At 40.4% G+C, this 24052-nt stretch overlaps 1 protein-coding gene across 3 annotated transcripts in view; it reads left to right on the top strand.

Moving 5' to 3' along the window:
- The window catches only part of tsc2 (TSC complex subunit 2), a 31636-nt gene extending 8671 nt beyond the window's left edge, over positions 1–22965 (top strand). For 2 of the 3 annotated variants that reach the window (XM_085410477.1, XM_085410476.1), the window contains exons 16-41: positions 19–138; positions 1383–1505; positions 1585–1691; positions 1786–1951; positions 2319–2441; positions 2536–2670; positions 3335–3524; positions 3610–3703; positions 3786–3888; positions 4947–5041; positions 8055–8195; positions 11496–11657; positions 11757–11918; positions 13787–13899; positions 14167–14409; positions 14654–14902; positions 18061–18215; positions 19219–19826; positions 21359–21437; positions 21509–21595; positions 21688–21874; positions 21978–22117; positions 22201–22279; positions 22370–22461; positions 22544–22642; positions 22734–22965. In XM_085410477.1, the coding sequence (XP_085266603.1) occupies positions 19–138; positions 1383–1505; positions 1585–1691; positions 1786–1951; positions 2319–2441; positions 2536–2670; positions 3335–3524; positions 3610–3703; positions 3786–3888; positions 4947–5041; positions 8055–8195; positions 11496–11657; positions 11757–11918; positions 13787–13899; positions 14167–14409; positions 14654–14902; positions 18061–18215; positions 19219–19826; positions 21359–21437; positions 21509–21595; positions 21688–21874; positions 21978–22117; positions 22201–22279; positions 22370–22461; positions 22544–22642; positions 22734–22892 (4011 nt within the window). In that variant the 3' untranslated portion in view covers positions 22893–22965. The remainder of the gene's footprint in view (positions 1–18; positions 139–1382; positions 1506–1584; positions 1692–1785; positions 1952–2318; positions 2442–2535; positions 2671–3334; positions 3525–3609; positions 3704–3785; positions 3889–4946; positions 5042–8054; positions 8196–11495; positions 11658–11756; positions 11919–13786; positions 13900–14166; positions 14410–14653; positions 14903–18060; positions 18216–19218; positions 19827–21358; positions 21438–21508; positions 21596–21687; positions 21875–21977; positions 22118–22200; positions 22280–22369; positions 22462–22543; positions 22643–22733) is intronic. The other variant, XM_085410478.1, reaches the window with a different exon arrangement.
- Positions 22966–24052: the final 1087 nt, after the last annotated feature.

Raw genomic sequence — 24052 nt, 5'->3', positions numbered from 1 at the left:
TTTATAATTATTTTTTAGGTGTCTAGCCGCTCTCTGGTGTGTTCAGGGCCCCTAGAGGTTTCTGAGAGAGACCCCACAGCAGAGTCTCCTATGGAGGACGTCAGGACTGCTATTCTGGGCCTGCTTGAAATCCTGCAGGTATACATAAAAGTAGTAGATGTGAAGAGTTGTGGGTGAGTTAAAATAGAATATTAAGACATAGTTTCTTCCACAGTGACTTATCACAATGTAGGGCATCAAATGACATCAATCAATGGAGAAATCCCCCTCCCCCCAGAACAGTTCAATACACATTAAAATGGACTAAAATTGGCTTTGTTGACTGCTGTCAGACTGTAAATGTCATTTTATTTGGCGACATTTTACCATTAAGAGCTCAAAGATCTCTTTATGGCACAAAACGCTGAGAATATAACAAGCAAAGAAAATGTAATTCACAAACAAAAAATTGGACAATTAATTTGTCCAAATTAACCAAACCCAAAACAGTTTTTGTTATGTTGCCTCACTGCGTCTTTGCATTGCTGTCATGCTGCAGTGACTGTACTCTGACCTGGTTATCTGACACATACCTATCGACTGCCCTCTCCGGCCTAAAAATGTATTAAAGGAAAACTTTTTTTTTTTCCAACTAGTGCTAGCTGCTGCTTACGTAACTTAAAAAAATCCTCTTAATGAAATGAGTTAGCAGCTAAAACTTTTAATGATGGAAAGACTAAACTAATGCTTAATGTCGCAAGCTTAACAGACCTGCCTGTCAGCTTCTCAGGTGTCATCCAGTTTTATTAATATAAATCGAATGTAAATTGATGTATATACCTGGACAGCAAAACATGATTTATCTACGGACTAATACAAATGTTGTATTTTCTTAAACAAAGTTGATTTACAATAAAAATCGATCCTTGGAGCAATGTGTGAAGTTTATAAAATCTTAAACATAATCGCTCAGACTCAAGACTTGCTTCTTGTTCTGGCCCGGCAGTTATTAATCCCATAATTAAGCTCTAATCATTAACTGTTGATGACGATAGATTTCAGCCTTCTTGGTGACCACTCTGCAAAGTCTGTAATTATGTTGTGTCTGTAATTACTGTTTTGTAATGTTGGATATTTTTGCCAGTGTGGTGTCATGTGCTTGCATTTCATGATACTTAGCCAACTGTTAGGTACATGGTAAGGGTCATGAGATGGAAGAAAAAAAACAAAACAAACTATTAGAAGTGAACTATTTATAGTGTGTTAAATTGATATGAAATGTTGCATGCTGCCTAAGACTTTCATTAAGCTAGCAAAACTAAGATTATCAAGGTTTATCAAATAAACTAAATATTTATTATATTTTACCTGGTGATAACATGTTATCCTTTTTCTTCTGACAGAGCAAACTTTACAGTCTGCCAGCCAGCCATGCGAGTCGTGTTTATGAGTTGCTTATCAGCCACCTGCAGCTTCATTACAAGAACAAGTACTGTTCAACTATCGCCTCCACTATTAGACTAAAGGTAGGTGATCTGTCACTGCTCAAATGTTTTTACCTCTTATTACATCATTTCTTTGTTGATTCCTCCTTTTTCTTCTCAGGTGTTTGACTTCTTCCTCATGATGCGTGCAGACTCTCTTCACCGTCTTGGGGTCCCAAACAAAGATGGTGTCATGAGATTCAGCCCTTATTGCTACTGTGATATAGGGTGAGAACACAAACATTTCCTTTACTAAAGGTATTGAGCTTACTGACAGCTCTCTAACATTGTGTCACTTGCTTTTGTTCTTGTTGTTTTTCAGGGAACCAGAGAAACGTGTTGGTGAAAAGAAGCCAGCAGGTTCAACCTCTCCTCCTGCTGGCAGCCCTGCTCCTCCTGCTGCTCCTCCCAGTTCAGCAGCCTCAACACGCTCAGCCTACCTTTCCTATTCGCCTGCCTTCAGTGTCCTCCTGCAGTGCCTCAAGATGGTACACACAATAATTATTGTATCAAACAGCATTGCACAGTTCATATATACGTTCTGTGGTTAAACAGTTGGCCTCATGCCTAGTTTTGTATCTTTATTCTTAGACTCAACTAGAGTTGCTATACATTTTAAGTTCAGAGTAATCCTTAGATATCTTACACTGGGGCTAGATGCACCCCCCTGGAACAAGCCCATTTAGCTCATCTTTTTAAGTCAGGTTTCTTTTCTGATTGGCAGACAGTATTGAATTCATATCAGAATTAAATCATAGGCATTGCAGCTGTTAGAATGCAGAAGCAGTGACCGATAATTGCAGTGACTTCCCTTTTATCTGTAAAAGGTTCGGATATGATTTATCTCTCTTACAGGAGACGGATTGGAAGGTGCTGAAGCTGGTTCTTGACAAGCTGCCATGGATGCTGCAGTACAAAGTGTTGCTGCTCACATCACCATGCAACTTAGATCAGCTGTGTTCTACACTCTGCTGCATGGTAGCCTGACTTTATGCACATAAATACAGATCCATACACTGGATATTATGTTGTGAGTGAATTCAATCTTTATTGATCTCTTCTGCGTGTGTAGGTGACAGATCGTCTCATCTCAGAGCGATTGAAAAAGACTCCAGAGGGGTTTTCTCGCACAGATGTTCAGCTGGCAGTGATTCCCGTTCTTACAGCAATTACCTCCTACCACAACTACTTGGAGCAGTCAAGACAGGTACAAAGACTAGTCTGCAGAAATCAAACACCTTCTGTGCTATTTCTCACAGGATACTATGATAAGTTTTATGCTAGCATCTACAAAACAACTTTAGGCTATGTTGAGAAAACTAGGTTGGAACCAGGTTGCTTGTCTTCACATGCAGCAAACAACAGGATGTACTCTGCTTTAGATAGAAATAACATGGTTTTGTTGAGAGTACCGGAAAAGGCAGGACATGAAACCCACTTTCTTGCTGTGAATGATCAGATTAGCTTAATCATATACCAGACAGACTTTGCATTACAGAACTGGCAAATTACATGTGCAGCCTGACTATGTTGTACATTTGCATTCTATTACTGTTAGAACTCATATTTAAACAAAATTCATGCACGTACACACCAAAGTCTCCATGGTGTGTACGCTGAGTCCATGGAGTGTTAGTGACACCCATTCAACTGCTTGTGAATGTAAATGTCTAATCAGCCAATCACATGGCAGCGACTCAATGCACTTAGGCTTGTAGTCCTTGTTGAATATATGCCACACATTAAAGCAGTTCTGAAGGTGAAGTAAAGTCCAACCCAGCAGTAGCAAGGTGTACCAAATGTAGTGACTGGTGAGTGTATATGGAAACATACAAGTGGAATTACATTCATCCTTTCATTGATACATGCAGAGAGAACTGGTTCAGTGCCTCGAGACTGGGCTCATTTACCGCTGTGCCAAGCAATGTGTGGTGGCCCTTACAATGTGCACGGTGGAGATGCCTGATATCATGATCAAGCTTCTTCCTGCTCTTATCGTCAAGCTCACTCACATCTCTGCTACTGTTGCCATGGCATCTCCTATGCTCGAGTTTCTCTCCAGTGAGTACTTTTCTCTTTTCCTGTATTCTTTTATATTGTTGAAGGCCAAAGTCTTCAGTTGTTTTTTTTTGACTGTGTTTCACAGCCCTCGTGCGCCTTCCCCATCTGTATGCCAACTTTGTAGCTGAGCAGTATGTCAGCGTGTTTGCCATCTCACTACCTTACACTAACCCCTCAAAGTAAGTCCTAGCACATGTGACATTTTGTATTCCCTGATGCAGAGACTCACTCTGATCTGAGTATTTCTTCAAATCCCATCAGGTTCAACCAGTACATTGTGTCCCTGGCCCACCATGTGATTGCCATGTGGTTCATACGCTGCAGACTACCCTTCCGCAAGGACTTTGTTCAGTATATCACAAAGGTACACCACAGTGAATGACAAAAAAGAGCCTTCAAACCTGAAGCTGAATTTACTGTTACTCACCTGCTCATACACATGAACAATATAAGGAAAAGAAATAATGCAGTACTAAGAGAGAGTACAGATGCGTAGCTCCTACACTGAAATCAATGTCGCTGAAAAGGACCTTGTCCTTGCTCACACATTTATAAAAGAAAGTGTCTTCCTTTCAGAGACTTTTAACGATAGTTTAATTAAAAGGCAACAACTTTTACAAACTCTTATGCAATCTGAAACAAGGCTCTCTGGACTTCCTTCAGTTCTTGAGAATAACTTGATGTCCAGTAATTATCAGATAACACGTTTATGTTTGATTGCTTTCTTGTCAGTAGTGGGCTTAGAATGTTTTCACCACCCTCATTTCCACTTGTTTTTTATGCTTAGCATAAAAACTCAGATGAGAAAATGTTAAAGTGACCCTGGTGTATTTTCTCCAGAAAGAGATGGAAAGCAACAGAGATATAACCCTCACATTAGAACAGACCAGCTCTTTGTGTTTATGCTGAGCTAACAGCTTCAGGCTGCAGCTTTATATTGTACAGAGAATTGAACTCTTGACAAAAAGGCAAATTAGCATATTGTAGCATATGTTGAAACATTCTTTTAAATTGTCCTTGGATATTTCCACTGGATTTGTCAGTTCTACTTATTACTTCATACTTTTTATTCATTGCATTCTGATAGTGTTGAATTGCATTGCACATAGTTGTTCCCTTCTCTTTTGCAAAAAGTTGAGGTCTCAGCTTCTTAATGCACTTTTGGGCATTCACTTGGATTTATTTGCTCTGGCAATGGTGGCTTAAGTAACTGCACAACACACTTTTAACCTCAAATGTCTCCAGAGAGATGTTTCATTGAACTTTTGTACTGTTCAGGAGAAACATGTCCAGTTAGGTGCATCTGGATGCTTGTGAAGTTTGAGAAACCTGTAGCAGAGGGGGCACAACTGGTAATCATCTGTAAATCTGGGTCACCACTTTTGTTTTGCATATCTGGTTCCTTTCTTTGTGTTCCTTCAGGGTTTGCGTTCCAACGCCCTTCTGCCATTCGATGACAGTCATGAGCAGAGTCCGTTTCGTGCCCGAAGCACCAGCCTCAATGAGAGACCCAAGAGGTAAACTGTGTTTTCACTGTCAGTCACCAGCAGTAATGTACAAACCAGCAGCACCGCACGCTGCCCACGTGGCTGCTGTTGTGGTAAAGGGTTGGGGGTAGCCAAGGTAACAGGGGACTCAGCATGATTCGTACTGATGGTTGCAGTGACACCTCTCAGGTTGCCATGGTGATCATTAGTTCATTTTATCTGTTTATGCTTTTTTTATGTTTTAAAATGTGTTCTTATACCACCACTTATTTTTATTTTGTATTTTTCCAAGAGTCACCTCATTTGTCATACAGACGGTGGACAAAATGGCATAAACACCTGTATAATGTTATGCCTTTATTTAGTTTATATTTGTTGTGGATTATTATATATCATTATTCGGGTGTTTGTGTACTGCTTTCACTACCTGTATCTCACAAAAGTACATCCCTAGCAATAGCATGAGTAAGAGGTACAGGGTGTCCCTCCCCCTGTCACACTGTGCCGTCTGACTGCTGTTTGTGACCACAGAACATGTACACAAAGAGAAATACACGCCATCTTTCACACAGAGCGATAAAGAAGCTTTTCTCAGCAAGGTGCCATTCTCATTCGTACAAAGTGTGAATGTTGTTTGGTTGTCCACACATGAACAGTGTACATTTAAAAACATGTACAAAGTAACTTTTTAAAACACTCTAGACTGTAACACAGAGAGAAGGGTACTTAACAGGGGTCTTTTTGCATTAATTAATAATACTGCTTTAAATTGTGCCACCGCATATGCTATGCTGTAGTACCCACCAAGAAATGTAACTACAAAGACACAGATTGTTGTCATTCCACTTGTAAAGTGTTTTACCATGTAAAGATGGTAAACCATTAACAAAATGCATTAGGCTGTGATAGTTTTTACTTTGCTTACTATGCTAATGTAATAGCCAGTATTCTGTCAATGTAGGCATCATTATTTTTTCTTATTTCCAAAGCTGTCATAATCCCCAACTCAGTTGCTACTAAAATGTTCTCTTTCCCGAGTTTCCTTAAAAGTAACTTTTGTTCAGTAATTATCGCCAAGTCCAAACTAATCAGCTCAGTTTTGCTTGTGAGGGTAGAGCAATGCAGATCACACATGCACACAAGTACAAGTGCAACTGCTGTGTAGATTCTGCAAGGAGTCATCGCAGAACTGAAGCTCAAACTTGACTACTCTGTGTCTTAACTACACTTTTTCTGCAGCTCTCCTTTGTGAGAAAGTTAGAAGTGATAGGTCTATTATTTTGTTTGGTATGAGTGCTGTAGCTTGCTGTTTTCTCACACGCTGAACAAAGCAGGAGGAGAGAGTGTGGAGGCAGTAGCAGGAGGGCAAGACATTTACAGGCGAGATAATTCTGTCTATAGATGTTTTTCTAAATGCAATAAATAAATATGCTGTTAGAGAGCTATGAAAAGTTGCTAAGGCAGCATCATAGGGAGAGACTGAAGTGTGATTGCACACGCTGATTTATCTAAAAAAAAATTGAAATGTGCACTTCAAAAATCAAAATCCAGCTCAAATAGTGAATATCCAACTAGGTAAATATTCAGGCACACCAGTGGTTGTCTCTTTTTGAGTCAGCAACTAAAATTGCGTATTACAAAATTGTAGTTATTTAATCTTTTTCTGATTAATCAGGTGTTTGATTGTGGACAACATCTTAAGAAAATAGAGACACCAATGTTGCCATACACAAAAAATACATGTTTTAAAAATAAGTATTTGGTGTAGAAATCCCAGTTAAACCAGAGTTTACCCAGTGAATTTCAGAGACACTATAATATTCATCTTCCTCTTTTCCTAATGTGATCTCTACTTTTACGCTCACGTTTATTGTGGCATTTTTATTAATTTTCCATCTTTTCTTAGATTTGTGTTAACAAATTGTCTTAGATTTTTATGAAGCCCTTCCAGTATTTTTAACTTGGTAATTAAAAAACAAAACAGCAAATCCTTGTTGCAGCTCTCCACAGTAATCCAAAATGCTTCTGCTAACATTAATTCTTCCATAATGGTTTCAGTTTTCCATATTCTGGTATCACAGTTCTTGTGCTGCTCATTGCTCATAATGAGGTTGGAGTTCCTCAGCTCAGTTTCCACCAGGATGATGGTCAGAATGTCAAGTTTAAATTAATTTAATTCTTAAAATGTTCTTGGCAAACGTTCCACTGTGTCCAAACATTACCTTTTGCATACATAAAAAATGCATACATTATTTGGTGATGATACTAAACTAGTATTTGGTCCAGTCCGAGGCTGCTGTGCTTCAACCCTCTGGTTTCATCCAGCTTTATGTTTCACTTGTGTTTTAACTTCTATCATAAAGCCTGTGCTGAGTTCATCCCTACGGTTATACTTCTGTACTAGTCCTTGGCTTCTCTACAAACCTGCTGTGTGAAGTAATGTTTATTTTGTTGCTCTCCTGAATACTTTCTGTGTATTTTCTTTTCTGAATAGCAGAAGCTGTTTCCCCCTCTGCTGTAGCTTCTCTGTTTTCTGTTTAGTTGGCGTGTATCCTTTTATTTTTTTTAACCCTCTTTTTTTTTCTTTCTCCACTCTCCTGTAATCTGATTCATAATGTTCACTGCTGTTAATTTTCACCGTGTTTTGTTTTTCCTTTATTTGACCCTTCCCCCTCTCCACTGCCCCCTGTGTTTGGTGTGGTTGTGGTTTTGGGGGTGGTTGTGTCATCCTGGATCCTTTCTACATTGCTCCTGATCCCTCCCTCCTCATGTGACGCTGCCCTTTGACCTTTGTGGCCCTCTCCTTTGTACCCTGCCCCTCTCCATGTGTGGCGTGCACTCCTGATCCACCTGCTCATGTTGCTCTGGTTCTCTGGTGATGATTCCTGCTGTCTCCTGGTATACTTTTACACCACACTTCCTCCACACTCCCAAACCACCACCCTCACGATGACCCCGTCCTCTCACTGCCCCAACGCCACCGTTACTCCATCTTGGGCCCAATCCCCCTCGCCCTTTGCCATGGACACTCCTCACCACTCAGCTTGCGGGCAGCAAAAGTGGCAAAGGCAGCAGCAGCGGTAGCCAATAGCAGCAGCTCTCCAGTTAAAGAGCTGAGGGACCTTTCAGCCATGGACGCTTTCCGCTCCCGCAGCATCAGCGTCTCCGAACATGCGGTCCGCAGGTTAGACGAGCCTTCTGGGTAACAAAACAAAAACCAATAACAACCCAAACACTTACTGCTTTCTTCATGGGATTGATGGGGTCTAGGGTCATTGTCTGTCTTTGGGGGGGTGTTGCTGGGGAGATTTGTTGCCAGGGGCACCTGGAGTGGGTGGTGCATGCTGGAGGAAGGTTTATGTGTCGACCTTTTTGGTTTGTTTTGGGCTGTGTTTATATTTGTGCTGGTTTCAATGTTGTTGTTTTTTCTGATTTGCTTTTGCATGCAGTGTTTGTTGAAGATGTGGGAAAGCATCTTTTCACTTTATTGATGTTTTTCACTTTGCTCTAACACAGATTTTGCTTTTTTGTTTGTTTGTTTCTTACATTTTGCTTTGGTTTGATTTTATTTGTATGTGTCTTTTATGTGCTGGGTGCATTGCTGACTGATTTTGATTCGCCTAACAACAAATGAATGGCAGAAGGAACTGGTGCAAAGCAGTTGTGGGATCTTTATAAACTTCACTGTAAACAACTGCAACCCCCTACTTTGGCTCCCTCTGTTTGCTTTGGGAGCACATCTGCTTCTTCGACCAGTGACTCTGGCAACAGCAACACAACAGCTTTTGTTTGCTTGCTTGACATAATTTTAGTTTTGTTTTGTTCCACTGAAACATCCACTGTACTGCTATGACCATGGCAATCTCCTAGTGCGGGATTTCAGAACTAGCTGGGTTGAGATGAACTTTTAACAGTTTGATCAACACATCATTCACATCACGCACATCCACAGAAACACTCTTCCTCACTAATCGTCATATGCTTATCTGTCCTTGGCTGACTTTCTTGGGCATCTGGAAGAAGTACAATGCAACATTGCAGTTGTTAGATGAGGCTGCTCACACCAATTGATTGTCATAGGTCATACTAGTATTGCCACCAGATGGCAGCAGCAGCTCAGTACTTGTATATGCTTAAAAGTACTGTTTAATGTTCAACGACAAACACAAAATTAGTGGGACTAAACAACTGCAGTGTTGCTCTCTTTAACCTGCTTTAACTGTTGACTGGCTGATAATCTGCTTTTGCTCTCAGAGCTGATTTTTGTGTGAACTGGGTTTAAAATTCACCTCCATATGGACACTTACTCCATCTAGCATAACGTGACCGCATTCAAAGCTTTCAGTCTTCAAGGCGACATTTTCATTGGAAAAACTGTATGGGATTAGATAAGGTTACATTTGTTTTTCTTTACTTTAAATTGGGTAATGTCAGTGAATTGAAGTACAATAGCATGTGATGGTATGACAAAGCAGCAAACCTCGTACTGCTTCAGTCGTGAGTCTGTCATGGTCATGTTTTTGGAGTATGTGTCCATTAAACACTGAAATGAAAAATAAGTCATCGTCAGTAGAAGAATAGTAGTTATAAAATGTGATTGAATAGTTGCTGATTCACATTCTGGGACTTGAGAGATTTCTTTGAGCCTCATACAAAAGATCTACGCACCAGTATTAGTCTGTATGTGTGCCTATATTTTCATGCTCAATACATTTAAAGTGAAAACACTATTTCTACATAAATCTTTGAAATTCTGAAAATATAGTTGTATTCCTACCAGCCTAGACCTTCCCTAACCTTCATAGAGTATTTAAATTTGACCTATAGGTAAGAAGAATGGAGGCTTTAAACAAAAACAAAAGAAAACAAAAAACTAAGGACCTCTTGCTCTCTTTTTTTAATCCATTGCATCACTACTTTCTTGTTTTAATCTTTGATGTTTTCTTTCATTTTTGCATTTCTTTATAATTTGGCTTTGAAAAACAGTCCGCATGTCTTTAATACTCCCCATTGTGAGGAGAAGTAACATCTGGCAAGTAACATGGGCTGGAGTGTTGCTGTAAATTGCTAATTTTGAGCATGTTTACTTCTAAGCAGCAAGCTTTCAAAACACGTCCATTATCTCCCTTGAGCTGATGTTCACATCTGTAAATTTGCTTCCAAACTGATTCTTGTATAGAACACGGAGAAATGCTTCTTGTGAATACAAAAAGCTGCTGCACAGTGAATGCTAATTGAAAGATTTGACTTCAGTGGAAACATTAACATACCGTTAAACACATCGAGTCACACGTAGCTTCTACCTGCTGGTTTTTCTGCATCAAAATATTACAGATCCTTTTACCCTCGCAGAGAGAGCTTTTTTACATTTAGAAGGAGAATCAGTGTGGTATCAGGGCATGCAAAGCTATGTATTACTTGTCCCAGCATGTGTCTCTGCGTGTGCACTTAGAGAAAATGTAATCATCATATGGTGGTTGAGCATAAGAAGTTGGGTCCGTAAATATTTAGACAGTGAGTGTACACAATTTTGCCTCTTTACATTATCATATCAACTTACAGTGAAGCCGTCAGGAGGTGATAGACGTCTAGACTTTCAGCTTTCTTTCAATCAACTGTTTTTTGCATACTCTCTATACTATAACTATGTAACTCTGCACATCAGACTTATTTCTGCTACTATTATCAACGGTTAAAACTGTATAAACACTAGTGACCCTGTTCCACTGGGATATTTACATGCTTGCACTGTCAAAAATTTCTTCACGGTGTTTGATAAATGATGTGAAATGCTTTGGATCAATAAATTCTGCCTCTGTCTTTAGTTTCATATGTCCACATAATCTTGTTAAAGAGTGGAGAGTGTGGAATAACTCAGTTTTATTTACCTAGCATAACAGTAGTTATCTCTGGGGGTTTTTATGTTGTAAGGCCCTACAATTAATTGAAACTTAAGGGTTGAGGTTAGGATTTGGTTAGGGCTATGGTAAGGCTTGACGCATACGTTTTATTGTTAACCTTTGGGTACAAGGCTGGGGAATGCATTAAAATCATTAAACTTTCCACATACTGAGTTCCCAGCAATAGATACCAAAGTTTTCTTCTGAACCAATGGCTGTAGTTCCTAAACAGTGCAATATTTTGAGGTACTAGAGTAACATCTTGATTGCTTTCTTTTAGTACCGATGTGATGGTATACAGAGGCAAAAATGCAAAATTTGTAATCCTTTCCAAATACTTATGAACCCAACTGTAAACAAATGAATGCACGTTTCCATGTGTGCTTGTGATGAATGTGATCTAGGCACGGACATGAGCACGAGTGATTGTGTGATTCTTCTTGCAGTTTTCTCTGCACCAATAAATCAGAACCTGCATGTTTCTGTGCACTTTACACATTAAATATGCGAGGAGCTTGCACCTTCAACTCGCTCTTCTCCACCTTTTGCTGTTCTTTATTTGTCTCTTTGTTTCCACCTTTTAGGATGCACACCTCAACCACCACATGCAGTCTGGGCTCTGCCGATGAAAATGCAGTAACTCAGGCCGACGAGGGGCTGAAAACTGTCCACCTAGAGCTCACAGAGACTTGTCTTGACATGATGGCCCGATATGTATTTTCCAACTTCTCTGCACTTCCCAAGAGGTTGGAAGAATTTTTTATTATTTTTTTTTAATGCTCATATTTTGTAAAAAGAGTTGGAAAAAGCAGCAAGAGTGATGATTTTGGCCTCTGTTCTCTTAGGTCTCCCATCGCAGAGTTCCTGTTAGCAGGAGGCCGCAGTATGACCTGGTTGGTGGGCAACAAGTTGGTCACCATAACAACCAGCGGTGGGGTCAGAACACAAGCGCTGCTGGGCCTGGACATGGCTGATCGCCTGGGAGGAGGAGGAGGGGAATTGACCAGGTGATGCATGCTTGCACACATACTAAAAGGAATTTGTCTGCTTTCAACTGCCAGACCTCACTCTATCTATCACCCTTTACTTAATCAAAGAGATGCTCCACTTTTACTTTCTTCCCTTTTTTTTTTTTCTTTTTTCTTCCCGGTGAGCCGGTGGGCCAAAAGTTAATTATAAGAGCATTATGCTGCTCTAAACACAGATCTTCTTGGCTCTGTGTAATGTCAGCATAGAAGCCCCACATACCTGCTGCTGAGACAATTAGTTTCCGAAGGCAAGCTATTTAAAAGGAGAGTGACCACACACACACACACACACACACACACACACACACACACACACACACACACACACACACACACACACACACACACACACACACACACACACACACAGGTTGAACTGAGTAGCTGCCTAGAGGCCCAGAAGAAGATAAATATAGGATTATTTTGAAATGGGAATCATACAAAGCTACTCTATTAGTCCAAGAAGACTAAGAATGAAACGATGGAGCTGGAAATAAACACAATAGACCACCTACCACATGGCATTTACCCTGTAGTGCCACCATGGGGTTGACATTTATCCTTCTGAGTAAAATATTTTGACATTTAGTGGATGAATAGCCATGAAATATTGATCTAGACCCCTCCCCTTCAGGACAAATTGCAATCATTTTAGCTTAATTCTTAAAGACAAAATGTCTAATAAAATTTTTTTTTTTAAAAATGTAAAAAAATTGTAACCTGCAATTAAGAAAAATAGCAAAACTGTTGACATTAAAACTTGAACTTAAATATTTAACAATTACAAAATTAACAAATTCCAAAATGATAAACTAAGTTGATCAACAGTGTCACAGACGGAGATTGGCAGTAACGCGTTACTGTAATCTGATTACTTTTTTCAAGTAACGAGTAATGTAAGGGATTACTATTGCAAAAACTGTAATTAGATTACTGTTACTTTCCCGTAAGTACGCTGCGTTACTGCGTTACTAAAATTTAGATTTTTTTTTTTGATTTTTTTTTAAATTTGCGAGTATGTCTCATGACAGTGACGTAAGCAAGTGCGACGTTCGTGACAACAGCTGTATGCAGATCAACAATGGATAATATATCGAGTGCGGGAGAAAATATGAGTGTGCAGCGTTTAAAGCGTGGAAGTACTGACCTTTGAGTTTGATTCCATAAAAAGTGACAAAAACATTACCATCCGTTGTGCGTGGGAAGAAAACTTCTTTTTACAGCGAAAAAAACCCCCTAAACTTCCAAGCAAGCATCGAGTGCGCAACGACGTAATGGGAAACGCAGAGAAACTCGCGGATAATAGAGAAAATAGAGCAACAGGACCGCTAGTCTTTGATTTTATTTATTTTCTGCTGTGTTTTACTTGCATCTATTTGTAAGACTGAGTGTAAACACAAAAAACTATTTTATTTTATGTGCTGGAATGTGCAGAAAATTGGTTTAAATGTTAAACAAATTTCTTCCAGTCAGAGAATGTTGCATATAATTAAGTTTTTGCTTGATGCATAAAGTTAAAAGATTAAAACTAATAAAACAAGTTTTAAAAGGAGACTTTTCCATTTGATTACATTTTGTATGAAGGATTATGCAGAAAAAGTAGAATTGGGCTGAAAGATCTATCGCTTATCACCTATTCAGGTTGTAAATGGTGTTTTTAAAAGTAATTAATTACTTTTGAAAATAAGTAATCAGTAAAGTAACGGATTACTTTTTGGGGAAGTAATCAGTAATTAGTTACTGATTACTTTTTTCAAGTAACGTGACCAACACTGGTCACAGAGCAGCTAGCATGCCTGCAACCACTTTGGATTGTTAGCAATAATGTTGCTCTCCTGTTCCCGCAGGTCAGACCCATCACTACACACCCGAATGACCAAAGAGGCTCCAGCCAAATTGGAGTCACAGTCAAGCCAGCAGCACAACAGAGCTGCACGCATACGAGTTCGCTCCATGTCAGGTAGAAATAAAAAAAACAAATATGTAATTTTTTTAAATTTTCTTTTTTTTTTTTTTTTTTGCTGTTGCTAGGAAGGTAACACTGCTTTTGTAGAAAAATGATACGTTGCTGTCTATATTTCAGTTCTAAAAGTTATTTCTATGTTACCATGCTGTTGCTTTCTTTGACTTACAGTCTTCAATGTAGGAGTCTTGGGAAGTAATAATGTTGTTGTGCTTTCTCTGATTGTCTGACTTTACAATAAAGAAATCTGGCTTTGACTTACAGGTGGTCATGCTCTACGTGCCGGTCCAGCTCAGAGTCTCAGTCCTCTGGTGTCTCCCTCTGAGGGTGAGTTGACTGCTCCACTCTCTCCCTCCTCTGGTCCTGCTCTGGATAGTTTAGGTCCATCCTCTTCCACCTCTGCCACTCCATCTGTGCCTCCTACTCTGAAAGACAACCCCACCTTGGCTGAATTTGCCCCAATGCTCACACAAGGCTGGGCAGAGATCTTCATACGCAGACCGTCAGGTATGTCACCATTAAGAATGTCCCCTCTACAGTTATTGTAGAAACTTTCTGTGTTTCGTTATTATGCGAGTATTGTCAGAAGGTGACTGTTGGGGAACAAAAAAAAAAAAAGAATCATCCACATACCTTTCAGTGCGCTTTGGTAAATGATAGGCATTCATTTTAAAGATACTTTCTGCTGTTTGTGTTATGTGCTCCCTGACACTCTTGCTTTCTGTGCTGGGCTCTAATACTGTCGTCACAGGTAACACAAGCTGGCTAATGTGTTTGGAGAACCCACCTAGCCCTTTCTCATCTGAGCTTGGCAACATGCCGCTGCAAGAGCTCTCCAGTGTTCTGATGGCAATGGAGGGAGTGAAGGAACCTCCCACTCAGACAGCCAGTGCTCCTGCTAGCACAGCTGTCCCTGCTCCAGCTCCTGTCTCTGAGCCCCTAACCCAAACACACAGCAGTGTTGGAGGAAAGGCAAACCTGATTCAGCGCTCCAACACAGGTGAGAAATGGTTTGTCTGGGCATAGAAAGCAAGAAATATCAGAAAGTTTGTGACGTTTTTCTTGTGTTGTATAAGTGCTGATGAGTTATTGGTCCCGGAAAATTTGGATCCTGCTGTTATCAATGAAATTAAAAACAGCATATCCAGATTAGGAAGCTACAGTATGATGTAATGTTACGCATGAATGCAACCCTTCTATCTGCGTGACTGCATGTCCTTGATACCCTTTTAATGGACTAAGTGAAATGCTAAATTGCCTGTAAGTGCTGGATTTGAGCCTGAAGGTGTTCAGTAGCCCAGCTGGGATTCATTCAGGTTATTGATTGTCAGATATCACTGCCTTAAATCACATGTTCTTTTTGTTGCAGGTGCCTCTGTTTCAGTGAGCTGTTATTTTAGTCATCTTATTTGTTTTGGGGATCCATTTCAAGTTTCTTCAGGACATCAGCCCCCCCCCATTCTTTCTTTCATCCTTCTTTTCATTTTATTTTTAACTGCACTTAAGATTTCCTCCCTTGTTCTGATTGGTTTCTTTACATGTTTCTTCATCCTCATCACCCATGCTGGTTTGTGATTGGCTGCGGTGTGTTATGTGGCTTCATGTGCCACTGACCTGTCCTCTGGCACTTCGCCTGCAGTGGGTGGCTCTCTCTGCTCTCTGGGTATGGGCACTGCCCCCCCAGGCCCACCAGCCCCTGGCAGGTTGCACAGGAGCATTTCCTGGGCAGGTACCGTCCACCACGTGTGTGACCCCACATCTATCTACCCCCCCTCCAAAAAACTCCTGGTGCAGTATATTTCTTCTCACTTGCACAACACAGCAGTCTGCAAGCACAGATTAGGAATCTTTCTTTAATTATATTCCCTGATTCATTTGAGTTAGATGAGAAGCTTCATACCAATCTCATATCTGTCTATTGTTTCTGGTGAGGCGACTGCTAGCAAAAAGAAGGGAATGCTGTTGATCCTGCTTTTAAGACCAGAAGCATTGGAGCTATGCAGAGTGAAGATATTAGATCATTACAAAAGCTGAAATGTAAAACAATTTTTTTTTTTGTGGCTTTATGGAAATTAAGTGTCAGAATTTTCTTTAATCAGTTAAATTGGGCCGTGTTTATACGCCCTGATGATGCGGACCTTATGGATGCAATTGAGCATCCATACTTGCAGGATGGCTGCATAGTTTCTGCTCTTTTTGTAGTGTTAGAGCAATTCAAGCAGCAACTGTACTCTGCTGCAGACGGAGACTGCAGCAGACACCACAAACGAATAGTCACTGTTATTATATTCATCAGCTTACAGTCCCCTGTAAGAGTGTGTGTGTGTAGTTAGTCCATTGTAGTTTTGTGTGTCCAGATGAGTCCGAACAGTTACAAAATTACTGGCAGAATATCCACGCAGAGCCTCACGCCAGTGATGAATTTGTCTCACAACCTTAGAGTGCACTCGTGGAAACTATAACATGCCTGTTAAACACAATGCCTTGTGTTTACCAAATGCAAAGTGACGTTTTTCTTTGCATTACTCATGCTAACACAGTGACTAGAGTATTTTTGGACAATTTTCCAACCCAGAAATATTTCCCCCCTACAACTACTTTCTATAAAAAAATACAACCACTAGCTGAAATAAATTCACTGTAACATTTTCAGAACTTGGTATTCTTTTCTCCCAGTTCTCTATTTATTTATTTATTTATTTATTTATTTATTTATTTATTTTGTCTCTATGTAAAAATGAAATTGAAAGATGCCCTCAACTGGTGACTGTTTTCTTTTGCTATCTTCAGGAAAATCCAGTCTTTTGGGGATTCCTAGGAAATAGGCTTTTGTCACACAACACCTGTGTTGTTGAGCAACTTTGAGTTGTTGCTCTCATATTTAACAATTGACAGTTGTACAGTTTTTTTTCTTCTGAAAGTCATTACTGTGAAGTTGTGAGACAACTAATAAAGTCTTCCTTTTTTTTAAAAAAAAAATGCTGCGGTATAAAGCTTTTGGCAGTAGTTTTCGCATTTAACAGATATGAGAGTGAAATTGGTTTTCTCATCTAAGTTTAGACAAGAAAATTCCAGTGTTTTCCAAAAGGTCTCCATTTAATTTTAAGAAATAATGGGGAGGACCATCATTTTCCATGGATTCTCAAGCACACCAATCACATTGTGTTATGCGAAAGAACTGCTGTTGCTTCCTTAAAGATTGTGCAAGTACAGATACTCAGCATTTCTGCTTTACCGTTAGTCTTCTATTAACACGGGGCGGGGGTTTCTCTTACTGCTAATGAAAACATGTCTGCGCTGGAATCAGTCAGCCAAATGACACCTAAAGATGAATCATGATTCAGTTTTTTGTTTTTTGTTTTTTTGTTGTTGTTTTTTTGGACATCTTCTGCATTATATTTTTTTCTTCCTGAATAAGTTTTCTAACCCTTCTGTTTCTGAAATATACTCCCAGGTTTTGACCTTTAACCTCTGACCCTCTGATGTTGTCAACAGAAAAGCCCAGACCTCATCTAAGCAACATGATGCACTTCCTTGCTTTACTGGTTAACCAGTAGGGTGATGAAGACTTTTTCTGAGCTGCAGTTTGGGGGTCTTAAAAAATCAAATGTGCCTGCTTGTGATTGTGTTTCTCTTCTTCTTTGAATGTGTTGTTTGGGAGATGCAAGACTGGTCTGGGCTGCTGTTGCAGTAGCTGCCGTGCGTTTGGGATGAGATAACCAGCAGCCAAAACGATGCATGCAACTTGATAGAAAATGAGTAAACGAACTAGTGATGCTGCCTGCCGCACTGATAAATCTGCCTCTGATCTCAGTGATTTTATGTTGATGTCACTGTAGGTCATGATCTTGCCACACGGCTTTGTTTCTTTTTTTTTGCCTGAGAAGATGTATATGATTCTGTTACAATGACTTATTTGAATTATTGTGTGTTTAACCTGAATTGAGATTTTAGAGAGAATGTTTGTGAGGTGTTGTTGTCATGATTACTACTGACAGCTGATAAAATCTTTAGTCTTACCACCTGCATATTTGTGTATCTCTGATTGTGTGACTAACAGTGGACAAGACTGTGATTTGTGTGTCTGTGTGCGTGCATTGCTTTCATATACCTGCATTGACTTATAACCCACATGGTTGTGGCTGTATCCTCCTGTAGACTCTGTCGTGGTGCTGGAGGAGGGATCAGGAATTGCTACAGCAAACACGCCGCCTGAATGGCTGGGGAGTGCAGAGTTTGAGCCAATGTTGTCTGATCCAATCTTCATAGCTGCTGATAAGTTTACAAAGACTCCTCCTGAAACACTCAGCAGGGTAGGACCATGTTCACCAAACCACACACGCAGACTTAATGATGTCTTGTGCAGCATTAAACAAATCACCATGTGCACATCCATTAAAACACTTGTTGTGGCTTTACTGTCAGTGCCTGCACCTCAAGGCTGTTTATTCCATCATTTGCGTCACCTGTGCTATTTGATTATAAACTGTCAGCTTTTCTTTTTAAGTGGCTTTCCTTTGCCACTGCTGTAATGGGTAGCAGCCAAGTGGAGTGCAGCTTCTGATGACTCACTTAGCAGCGCCTTTAACAACCCATGCTGTGCTTTGGCAGCATGTTAAAACCATAGTTAAAACCTGTATATATATATATATGTATATAAAAGATGGAAACAGCTTGCAGGTTCTTGTTGCAAAAGGAAGTCTGATTGTGTCATCCTACTGCTCACTTCTGTGACCTCAGAAAGGTCTTCAATGTTTAATGATTCAAAACAGCATGACCTTCATTTTCCAGATTATTTCAAGGAGGAATTTTGTGTCTCATTTAATGTCAAAAAGATGACAAAGAGATGAGTTAGGGTATGGCTAATATGTGATTGACATGGTTGTTGTAGCTCAGGTGGCAGAGCAGATCAGCCACTAACCAGAAGGTTGGTGGTTCGATCCCAGGCTGCTCCAGTCTGCATGCCAAATATCCTTGGGCAAGATACTAACCCCATGTTGCTCTCTGATGCATCCATCGGAGTGTGAATGTGTATGAATGTTAGATACTTAAGCTTAGAAGTGCTTGTGTGAATGGGTGTGATTGGGTGAATGAATTAGTTGTATAAAGCGCTTTGAGTGCTCAGACAGAGTAGAAAAGCGCTATATAAGAACCAGTCCATTTACCGTTACATGGCTATTTAGCTCACACCCTCCCTCTTTGTAAATGCTAATCAGGAGTTAAACTGGTGGGTGATGTCACAGTGGGGTCTGTGGTTAAAACTTGCATACTTTCATTGCAGTACTTTAAATAAACAGCTTTTGTTCTCACTTTCAGTCCTCCTCCACCTCAAGTCAGGATGATGAAAAGTCAACCCTGGAAGAAGTAAGTGAGGGAGCAATTCCAATCGATCAGCCCCCTTTTGGACCATCCACTCCAGGAAGCCAGGGGCCTGACCTTCCCTTCCAGACACACACTCAGTCCCAGGGTCATGGACTCAACAAGTCCAGCTCCTCTCCTGAGCTCCAGACATTACCTGAAGCTTTTGCCAAGGCTGCTATGGAGTCAGAAAGTGCGATGGTTGACACGTCACGGCCTAGAGCACCCTCAGACGGCATGCCTCAACCCCAGCAGCCCCAGTTTGCGAAAGAAAAGGTAGAGGGAAACACTGGAGTGGACACTAATGTAGCGGGAGGTCCAAGCCCAGCAGGTGAAGGCCAAGCTGTATCGTCATCTCAGAGTGGAGGAGCGGGGATGAGGTTGTCTTTTCCACCAGCACCAGTACAATCTGCACCCATCTCCCCCAGTGGAGGCCACCGGCCCAGAGGTCACACAATCTCAGTCTCAGCCCCCTCCTCCAGGAGGGAGAGGCGGGCGGAGAGGGACGCTTACCACAGTCGACCTGGTCCCAGCAACACTGAGAAAATCTCTGGACTGAGCCCCAGGTATTACACGATTTATACAAGAAACTGCTGCAGCTTCTGTGATGTGTTTCTGCTAAATTAATGATGCAATGTATCAAGTAAAGTCAGTAAGCTCATTTTGACTTGCAAGATCAAAAGTGTCACCCTGTTAGTGAGCAAATTTTTATTTTTTTTAAATTATGTGCTGCAACTGTGTTTTTAAATAAAGGTGATGAAAAATCAGAACGTGGACAGAAACTGCAATGCAGCATTTGGAAATAGTTATGAATACCTTCTAAGAACAGAGGCCGTGCATAGAGGTGTATTTCCAACCCCAGCTCCGAATAATTTGGGACACTGTTTAAAATATAAATACAAAAAAATTTAAGGATTTCAAAATCTCATTAACCCATATTTTATTTAGAACAGAAAGCATGTCAAATGTTTAAACTGTCATTTCGAATTTTATGGCAACAACAGGCCTCAAAGTTTGGACAAGGCCATGTTTATCACTGTACAGCACCCCCCCGCCAACCCCACCCCCCCTTTGTTTTTGTTTTTTAACAAAAGTCTGTAAAGGTCAGGGATCCGGACTTCCCATTCTTTTCTGAGGATTTTAGCTGCTCTTTTTTGATGCACCAAAATGTTTTCAGTTGGCAAAAGATGTGGACTGCAGGCCAGTTCAGCATCTGGACTCTTGTACTATGAAGCCATGCTTTTTAATTGATTCAGTATAGGGTTTCTTATTGTCTAGCTAAAATATTCAAGGCCTTCTCTGGAAAAAGGCTGAAACCTGTGTGTATACCTTTCAGCATTGACGGTCCCTTTCCAGATGTTCACACTCCTAATTACATACACATTAATGCACCACCGATACCCTAATCAGATATTACGTGAGTGCTGCTAACAAGCCGGATGGTCCTTCTCTTTAGTCTGGATGATGCCTTGTCCACATTTTCCAAAAAGAATTTCAAATTTCCATTTGTCTGACCACAGAACAGTTTTCCCCTTTGCCTCAACCCATTTTAAATAAGCTTTGGCCCAGAAAAGATTGCGGTGTTTTTGGACCATGTACACATGTGGTTTCTTCTTTGTGGAAGGCACTGTATTCACAGTGATTTCTGGAAGTGTTCCTGGGCCCATGCAATGATTTCCATGACATAATCACACCTGTTTTTATTTCAGTGCCACCTGTAGGGCCTGAAGATCACGGGCATCCAATGTGGACTTTCTTCCTTGTCCTTTGGATATCTATAATATCACAAATTCTGAAAATCTGGAGAAACCTCTGTGCACAAAGTCTTTGGTATTTTATGCCGAGGACCATTATTTTGAAATTGTTCTGCAACCTCATCCATATAAACAGATGTTTGAATAGAAATGTCTAGATATCTCTTGGCATGGAAACAAGATATTTGGTACCAGAAGCTGTGTTGCTTTTATTTGGTTCCTTAAATTGTGTTTGTAGTCCAGGTTCTGTTGACCAGTAAACATGAGGTTCAATGAAAGTAGATTGCCTTTAATTTACATATCCATGTGTCTAAACTGACTTTCTTTCTTCTTATATCTTCTAGCTTTGTGTTTCTGCAGCTCTACCACTCTCCTTTCTTTGGGAATGAAGCCAACAAGCCACTTCTGCTGCCCAAAACTCAGGTAACCTGAATTCTCTCCTACACCTTCTTCTGGATCATACGGCGTGGTTTACATTGTGTTTTCTGTCGTAGGTGATTGACCGTGCAGTAAAGGTTCTGGACCAAATGCCCCCTTATGACACCCATAAAATTGGGGTGGTGTTTGTAGGAGCTGGTCAGGTGAGGATGTGCTGACTGTAGTTTTGCTAATCACTGCCGTATAATTTCTATATTTTCTGGCTTAATGTCTTGATCCTCTTCACTTTCTTTAGGTTAACAATGAAGTCGCCATCTTGTCGAACGAGTACGGTTCGAACCGCTACGCCTCTTTCCTCACAGGTCTTGGCAAATTAATCCATCTGAAAGACTGCGATCCAGACCAGATTTTTCTTGGAGGGCTTGACCAGTATGGAGATGATGGAGAGTTCACCTACTGCTGGCATGACGACATCATGCAGGGTGTGTGTGTGTGTCAGGAAAAACACACATACAGTATATATTTATTTTTTCTTTACAGCCAGTCTGTAATTTGCATATTATAAATGAAATTGTGTCCCTGCAGCTATCTTTCACATAGCCACACTGATGCCAAACAGGGAGAGCGACAAGGGTTGCTGCAACAAAAAGCGACACATTGGCAACGATTTTGTCATGGTGGTGTACAATGACTCTGGAGAGGAGTACAAACTGGGCACAATTAAGGTAGACACACACGAGCACAGTAAAAGAATCTGAAATTTGCTGTTGATATTCTGTCCTTTAATGCCCATTTTCCCTTCCTTTAGGGTCAGTTTAATTTTGTCGAAGTCATTATAAAACCACTGGATTATGAATGTAACCTCGTTACCCTCCAGTGCCGCAAAGGTGAGCTAATCACTTCTTTTTCGGATCCTGTTCTTCATTTTTGTCAGCTTTGTTTAGCTTTAATGAGTTCTTCTATATACCCTCTTTCAGACCTCGAGGGATTAGTAGACACAACGGTGGCAAAAATTGTTTCAGATCGAAACCTTCCCCTGTTAGTCAGGCAGATGGCTCTGCATGCAAATGTAAGTCTTTTATCTTCTTACATCTAGTCAAACACACTTTGCAGAGGTGACACACATTCTCGACTCGTCTCTCTCTCCTCAGATGGCCTCTTTGGTGCACCAGTACAGAGCTAACCCCTCTGACGCATACGCCTCTAAGTGGCTAGCAAGGTTACGACACATCAAGAGGATCAGGACCAGGGTAAGACCAACATACAAAGTCTTCCTCATCACCACTACTTGCACTTAATTTCTCTAATTTCAACCTGTTTTACCTCATTGCTATAACTTAGGCTCAAGAAGCCATCCAGTCTCGCTCAACTCCCGGGATTTCACTGACCCAAGGGCAGAGCAAACCTTTGTCACAGAGCAGTGCTCCAACAAATGTGGAAGCCACCGGACAACGAAAAAGACTGGTGTCCACTGTAGACGATTTCACAGATTTTGTTTAATTTCTTGTCGAGAAATTAAACAAAAGACGAGACAAAAGTATATGAAGTGAATAAAACAAACTAAAAACTTAAAGTGGCATTGTGCTCATTTTTGATCCACAAAGAAGGAATGAAAGCCCAAATGCACCTTTGAGCATTCTTAAGTCTGAGTCAAAGCAGGTATAATTATTTTTCTAACAATATACCTAATGGTAATGTAAAAGAGTTTACTCATGAATCAGCTGTCCCCCCTCAGCGTTGGAGTACCCTGTAGTGAGTTTCTGCCCATTGTTTAGATGACTGTCCAGCTGTTCTACTGCTTTGGGTCAGTCTCACTTCTCTAAGGGAGCTGTTTTTAGTGAGAACAGAAAAATCCTTCGTACACAAAAGACAAAGGGAGAAATTTGTTCCAGAAAATTTTCCCAGGAGTTAGTGAAGGCCAGAGACAGAGTGAATTTTAGACACTATAAACATGATAAACTGTTACTGTTGTTTATGTAACTCCTGGATTTGTAAATAAGAAACTTTTTTTTTCTCTTCTTCAACTTTTCAACCTACACACTGACTATAGGATTGGCATCGACAAGTACCAAACATTGCGGCTAATTTATCAGCAAATCTGAACGTACTGCATTACCTACAGGGTGGAAACCAAGTACTTAAGCTAGCATTTGACATTTAAAAAAAATTTTTTTTTCATTTTGCAAGAAGTTCAGCTGTCAAATTCTTTATTTGACTTTGTCAAGTGCAAAAGCATAAGAAGTGCGACAACTGCAAAATACAAACAAGAGCATACAGACAAATCTTTAACGCTGCTTTAAACAAAATGCATTTTACAACAGAAGACAACGGTGAGCTTTGGCACTAAACTGTTACACGCAGAGCAGGAATATAATGCTGGTGGAGGTGGGAACTGCCGACTGCTGTGCTGTTTGGGGTTTTCTATTCGCCGTCAAAGAGTAAACTGATTAGAAGCTTTGGCTGTAGTACTTTGATTACACCAGTGGAACATAAAACTCTGAAGTTTGCAACACCAGTGCTCGACCTATGTGTACGTTGCTGCAGCACAAAAATGACTGATCATGAAAAGCAAAAATATACATCACAAAGCGCTAATATATACAGAAATGTACACGCACAGAAGAAGAAAAGTTCCCTTTTTAATTTCTTTTTAAGAGCAC

Source organism: Rhamphochromis longiceps, linkage group LG6, assembly GCF_057381845.1.
Source record: "Rhamphochromis longiceps isolate RC_006_pf linkage group LG6, R_longiceps_female_GT1.1, whole genome shotgun sequence".
NCBI lineage: Eukaryota > Metazoa > Chordata > Actinopteri > Cichliformes > Cichlidae > Rhamphochromis > Rhamphochromis longiceps.
This window is presented reverse-complemented; position numbering and strand designations above follow the sequence as displayed.